Genomic DNA, 6,382 nt, shown 5'->3' with positions numbered 1-6,382 from the left:
ACAGCACATACACCACAGTCTTGAACAGCACCTGTATAAAACTACAGACAGATTCTGGTAAATGGTGAAAGTTCATACCACGTAACATCGTTATCGAGGTTTTATCACGATATTTAAAAGTTACAACAACTACCTCTGAGCATATCTTGTGTGAGGCCGTTGGTTGTGGATTTAATGAAGTGGAAAGTGACAGAGAAGAACCATTTCCCAGAGAGAATCTTTGTGGTCTGATTTTGCTATCTGAAATCTGGAACAAAATCATCAATTGTCAGAGGTAGTGGTGATAGTTACACAACGATTGCTCACATATAGAAAACACAGAAAGTACAGAAATCCCCCAATTTACAGAAAAAGAAAAAAATTAAAAATCCTTAGGCATGACATTTCCTCTGCTCTTGATTTGGCTTCCTTTTTCTTAATTATCTTTGCTTTGACAGCATCTGCCTTAAGGTCTGGTCCTGCTCTGCTCTGATTTTACTGAAATTTGGTGAGTAGACTTTGTCTTCAAGGTCATGTGTAAGTAGAGGATACAGGCAGGTCTATACCATTACAAAGGAACAAAGGCTTTTGCGTAGGAATGTAAAGAGGAAAAAAAAAAGGCAAAAAAAAAAAAGCTGAACTCAAATTTGTGTGTAGTCAGAAATAATTAGTTTAGATGGGAAGATGATCTGTAAACATCCTCTAAGTCATCAAACATTGTGGTTAGTCCTGGTTCCCACTTAACATATCGATGCCCCAAAGATGAAGTATCTTACAAAGCAGGAAAAAAAGAAAAAAGAAGAAAAAAAAAGGATCAAAAAAGACAAATGAATCCTTTTAGTGATTCCCCCATAATCAAACCTGTCTTTTCCTTCATCACGTTAGAGACATGAGTTACACTTGAAAAATATATAAAGAAAAATATAGGGTTACTCGATGACGATACAGTACTGCAGCCTGACAGCTGTCTGCAAATATTTTCACCATGATTACCCTTACTAAAAGTAAACCACTGGGTAAAGATAGCTCAAACGTGACAAGGCTCAAATAGGATGCAACCAACTCTATCCTGAATACTTTTGGCTACATATGGAAAAAAAGAGAGATTTGGGATGACGATTGTTCCCCCCAGGCCCTCCTCCAGAACTGTGAGCCCAAGCAGGAAAGTGGGTACCTTCCTCCCGTGCAGAATTTGTTAGGAGACTGGCTCTGGGAGTTAGTGAGGTAGAAATTAATCAACTTCGTCAGGGAATGAGACAGAAAAAAAAAAAAAAAAAAAGCAGCATATTTCTCCTTCCAAATACTGCAACAAAAATAATAAATAGTACAAACCAACCTCAGTTCCTCGTAATCAATCTAAGTTCTCTCTGTGGAGCTCGTGCTTGCTGCAAACCAGCAAATGCTTTTTTGCCTTTTAAAAACTTACAACTGTTACAGAGTTCCCCAAACTTTGAAAAATGAAGGTAGTCTCTGAATTCAATTTGAATAAAGTTGAACTGGTTCACTGTAGTTCCACAGTGCATTTTTGGGGGGAGGGACAGACGCGTTATTTTTTAGCCTGATGCCAAGCCATTGTATCACTAAGGGCCAAAAAAAGATGGTTTGTCTAAACAGATGAACCCAGCCTCAATCCTGAGGAGCTGCCAGAGGTGCTTGAGCCTCTCTGCTGAGAAGAAGGACTGCAGGAAAGTTCAAAGTTCAGCGCTGGCAGATCTAAAAACAGATTTGTGGGGCGGCTCTTCATCCCCGCGCTCTCCGCACAGGGGGTAAACCGATCCCGCTCCAACGAAATAGCAACGCGGCACAAAGGAGCTCAGGCATTGTGTGTGGCTCCACACTGGCATCCCACTCCGCCACCGCTCCTTCTTGGAGGCCAAAGAGCTTCTCTGGGAGTCATGGGGGAGGTTTGGAAAACACGCAGATGGAGGACAAAGCCACCGTAACAAACAAACAAACTAACAAACAAGCACGTGCTCGACAACAGGCACCCTACAACACACAAACAGTGCAAAACGCTGGAAGAGAGAGGAATTGGATGTCACCTGGCTTAGGACACGGAGTAGCAGCACATCTGTGATAACTTAGAAACTAATTAAATAAACCACGAAGCAGAAGTCTTCTACTAGTTGCACCATGAAATGAAAAAGACCTTGGGTTGGAGGTTTGTTTTGTTTTCAGAAATTTAAAAAAAAAAAAATAAAAAGAATCAATCAGAGCTATAAATAAATTCTGTGACAATATATACAGATTTAAATAATTAACTTAAATATCTTACACCTACTCTTGCATAAAACTCTCCAGTAAAAGTGCACCATGTTTCTTTTCCCCGAACGTGTTTCTGCGTCTTCCCCTGTGCTGAGGTAGGTCTGAAGGGAGATGTCTCAGATTCTAGGAAGAAAATGTGTCACTGTCATTGTGGGAGATACTTTATTGCCTTTCTTTGTTCTTCCATTTTTGCTCAGGGCTATGTACATCCCGGGATAAATCCTGGATTCGTAGGCATTGTAGTTGTTTGGCAGGAGAATCTCTTTGAATTTGCACTCGTCATTGAAATGGGTCTGAAATGAAAAGGAAAGGATGAGAGGGAAGGAATTTTAAACATCAGGTGTGGAAATATTCTCGCTACCAGGTGTAGGAGGTGTGTTGTGGGGATATCTGCAGGTGAGTCCCCCCCTCTTAGTAACCTTTTGAAGTGGTCTCTGAAGCTTCAAACAGGGCTCAGGAACCAGAGGATCATTAGGGATGCTGTGCCCAGGCCAGGCATGTACACCTGAAGGTGGAAAGGACATCAAGAGCCCTGACCCAAGGGAGGTACAGGGCTTAACAGAGCTGAGGTGGGTAAGGCCCACGCTCAGTTCTGCAGCACTGCTCATCTAATTGCTCGGTGGTTGTCCTACCAGCAATAAATTGACTGAGAGGCTTCAGGAAAGCCTGAATTAGACCAGCCCTTTCTCATGTTGCTTGAGGAGAAAAGGAGGCATTTTAAAGACACTCAGTCAGCATGGACAGTATTTTTTTGCTTCTTTAAGTTTAAAACTGAAGGAAGGGTTTGGGTAACTCGAGTTAATGGCTCAGGGAAACAGAGCTGCAACACCAACCCTTTCAGTGACGAGGTTTGGTTTTCAAGTGAGTACAAAGGTGTTACAAGTGTGTTATCTGGAGAGGAACAAACGAACTCATCTCTTACTACTGGGCAAAAGCCAAGGGATTTGCAAGAGAGGTCTCAGCCTGCCAAGCTGAACACTGCACTGGAGATTACTTTATCCAGGACACCAAAGCAGCAGGACCTCTAAGAAACGATGCAACAGAAGTTCTGGCACTTTGGTGGCTGATTCTGTCTGGCTTTTATGTAAGGTAAAATCCTCTGTAACAGGACTGATGCCCCGGAAAAGAATTCTGGATGCTTCATGTCCTCATGTGAAAATACCCTGCCTCTGACATCGTTTGGCTCTTTTGAAGCCCATGGTCCTTCAAAAAATATTTTGGAAACAAGACATAGGAAATTCATGGGTAAGGAGGGAGACCCAGGAACTGGAGTTTGAAATTATGCTGATCACAGTAACTTACACAGAGGTGAAAGCAAAAACAGGAGGAAAGCTCAGCATGGACAAAGATATTCCCTGTCCACCTCAAGTATATTTTTTTAAGAGGTCTCTATCTTTTCCAAAGATTCAATGTAAAAAAAAGATCTGTGTTGTCTCCTGATAGATCTTCCTTCTTACCAATCAAGATTAAACCCCAAGGATGCTGAACTGCCATGGGAACAGACTCTCTGTTCAGGAGCATTAACAAAGAGTGATCAATAGGTATGTGACAGTCACTGATTCATCTCATCAGAAAGGGTCACTTGTGAGGGCCTGGCTGATCACAAGTCCAAGTGCCCTCCGAGAGATGGAGTCAGGGATTGCCCAACTTGTTTAAGGCTGTTTGCACTTATCAGAAATACATGGCCTGAGGCTAGCTTGTGGTCTTGCCACACAGATGGCTATTCTGTTGGTCTGTGTGGTAGGCAAGATGGGTAGTCATAGCTGGGTGACTGCAGTTTTTGTGTGAGAACCAAAAAAGTGTCATGCAAAAGAGTGGGTTCCACTTCGAAACCTCAGTAAGCAGCACAGGTGGGCAAGGATGCCTTTTGTTGGCAAAGCTCTGTGTTGCCTGACCCAGGAGGGGCAAGGATGGGGCTTGGGCAGCTTTTAGCACCGTGCACACATGTCACCCCAGCTGACAAGAGTCCCCTCCCCAGGCGCACCCTCGGTGGCTACTTACAGATCCATAGAGTTTGCCTTTGCTATTCATGGCCACGAAGAGTCCGCTTCTGACACCAAATATGCTCACCACTCCTCTTTCCACGGGAGAAATTTCCAGCAGACCTACAGAGGAGACACAGGGATCAGGGGGACAAAGAAGGTAACACCCTGCAGCGTGAGGTGACAGTGCTGCGCTCACCCCCAGGCTCCCATCCCCAGTGTGGTGTGGATCCCCACGCCCCAGCCCTGCTGTGGGTGGCCACAGAACCCCAGCCTCGTGTGCTCCACGTGCTGCCCTATGCCCCACGCGGGGACCTCTCTTCTTTTAGCCAAGTATCTATTTTTAATTTGCGCCCCCCCCCCCGGCATTCTCTCGCGTAGACAAGGTTAAAATAAGCCAGAGAGTGCTCAGGGAAAATGAAACATTTGTCATCACGCAGCTTACGTCCCCACACACACACACACCGACCCCTTCCCGCACCTTATTGTTTCAGTTGGCTATCAGAGCCGCGGGGGCCACGGGGTTAAGCCCCCAGCAGATGCTCTCCCAAGTTTTTGGTTTTTTTTTGGGGGGGGGAGGAAAGCCGGGCTCTTCCCCGGCAAAGAGCCCTTGCTCAGAGCGGGCGGCCCCGCGGAACCCTCCAGATGTGGAGGCAGCCCCCGCCGCGACACCTGATGCCTGGCGCAGTGTCCCTCCGGAAAGGCCGGCGGGTGTCCCGTCCCCTCCCGCAACACGGAGTGCCCGATGGGCTCGGCCGCCGCCCCGCCGGCCGCGCTCCCCGCCGCCCTCGGGGGAGCCGGGGGCGGCAGGACTTTTTAGGGAACTCCGGGGTCCGCCACGCACCCACCCTCCTCTCGGGGACAAACCACTCCCCGGGGCAGGTGAGAGCCCGGCGCCCGCGGATCTGCCCTCCGGGCAGATCCGCGGGCGCTAGGCCATCTCACCCGCCCCGTCCGTCCGCGGGCGGCACCGCCGTCTTACTGTATCGATTCTCGCTGTGAATCCCATCGATACGCCCGTCGGGGAGGACCTGGATGTGGAAGCCGATGCCCACGTTGCAGTAGAGGCGGCGGAGCCGCTTGATGCCCAGGAGGTAGTCGCCGTCGCGGGCGGCATCGCGGCGCTCGGCCGGCAGGCGAGCGACGGAGCGGGCGAAAAGAGCCGCGTCCCAGCGGCGCTGGCGGGGCCCGGCGGGGAGGCGACCCGGGGGCGACCGGCCACGCACCGCCCCTGGCCACAGCAGCCCCAGGAGCAGCGCCGGCAGCAGCGCCGCGGGGAGAGGCATCTCCCGGCTTTAAGGGGCGGGCGGGCGGCCGACGGGACGGTCGCTCCGAAAATGCGCTCGCCGACCTCTCCCCCCCTCCAACCCCCGCCCCGCGCCGAGCACCCCCGCCCCAGCTCCCCCGCTTTATGCTGAGGGAGAAAATAAAAAAGAAGGAAAACAGAATAAAAAAAAAGGCGACAAAAAGCCAAACGGGAAAAAAAAAAATTAAAGAAAAAAAAAATGCGCGGGGGGAAGGAAGGAGCTTTAGTGCTCAGTCCCCCGAGGATCTGCGGTTTCCCTGGGCTGGCTGCATGGAGAGGAAATCCCGGGAGCAAGAGCTTCTGAACTTGATCTCAACTCCAGGAGTCTTGTCTGAAGTGCTGATCTTCTTCTATAGCTGCTCAGCCATAGCGCTTTAGCCCTAGCCACGATATTTATATATCCATGTGCGTTGGTACCTATTACATCACCACCTACTGCTGTCTGCTGCAGCCCTCCGGTTTAGCTGAAAGTCAAATTATCACCCTTAGATGCTTAACAACTCCGAAGCGTCTTGAAGGGAAAGGGTGAGCAGCGCTGGTGCTAAACAAGACGGACAGCACAAACTTTTAAAAAGAAAAGGTCATATTTTACGTTCATCACAGCAGCTTCCTTCTTTCTTTTTTCTTTTTTCTTTCTTTTTTCTTTCTTTCTTTCTTTCTTTCTTTCTTTCTTTTTCTTTCTCTTTCTTTTTCTTTCTTTCTTTCTTTTTTTCTTTCTTTCTTTCTCACTTTCTCTCTTTCTCTCCTTCTTCCTCTTTCTTCTTTTTCTCTTTATATCTCTTTTCTTTATATTTTTATCTTTTGTAAGTGCCTACAAATGCTAATGCAAGATACAAAAATCAAAGAATGC

At 47.8% G+C, this 6,382-nt stretch overlaps 1 protein-coding gene across 1 annotated transcript; it reads right to left on the bottom strand.

Moving 5' to 3' along the window:
- Positions 1 to 2,228: 2,228 nt before the first annotated feature.
- On the bottom strand, positions 2,229 to 5,512 carry FGF4 (fibroblast growth factor 4). The gene is made up of 3 exons (XM_050335059.1): positions 5,209 to 5,512; positions 4,246 to 4,349; positions 2,229 to 2,537 (listed from the first exon to the last, which is right to left on the bottom strand). Exons 1-3 carry the CDS (start codon positions 5,510 to 5,512, stop codon positions 2,361 to 2,363), a joined length of 585 nt encoding a protein of 194 aa, XP_050191016.1. The 3' UTR covers positions 2,229 to 2,360.
- Between the last annotated feature and the right edge of the window lie 870 nt (positions 5,513 to 6,382).

Source organism: Myiozetetes cayanensis, unplaced genomic scaffold (assembly GCF_022539395.1).
Source record: "Myiozetetes cayanensis isolate MyiCay16 unplaced genomic scaffold, myiCay2020 scf6-25, whole genome shotgun sequence".
NCBI lineage: Eukaryota > Metazoa > Chordata > Aves > Passeriformes > Tyrannidae > Myiozetetes > Myiozetetes cayanensis.
The sequence above is the reverse complement of the archived record's forward strand: the minus strand, read 5'-3'. Positions and strand labels throughout refer to the sequence as shown.

Bases quoted from the DNA above. Each gene is read 5' to 3' on its own strand.
- FGF4 (XM_050335059.1), bottom strand. From the start codon at position 5,512: ATGCCTCTCCCCGCGGCGCTGCTGCCGGCGCTGCTCCTGGGGCTGCTG. The intron at 4,350-5,208 runs GTAAGACGGCGG...TCTCCTCTGTAG, and splicing joins TCACAGCGAGAATCGATACA to GTCTGCTGGAAATTTCTCCC. The intron at 2,538-4,245 runs GTAAGTAGCCAC...TTTTCATTTCAG, and splicing joins AAGGCAAACTCTATGGATCT to ACCCATTTCAATGACGAGTG.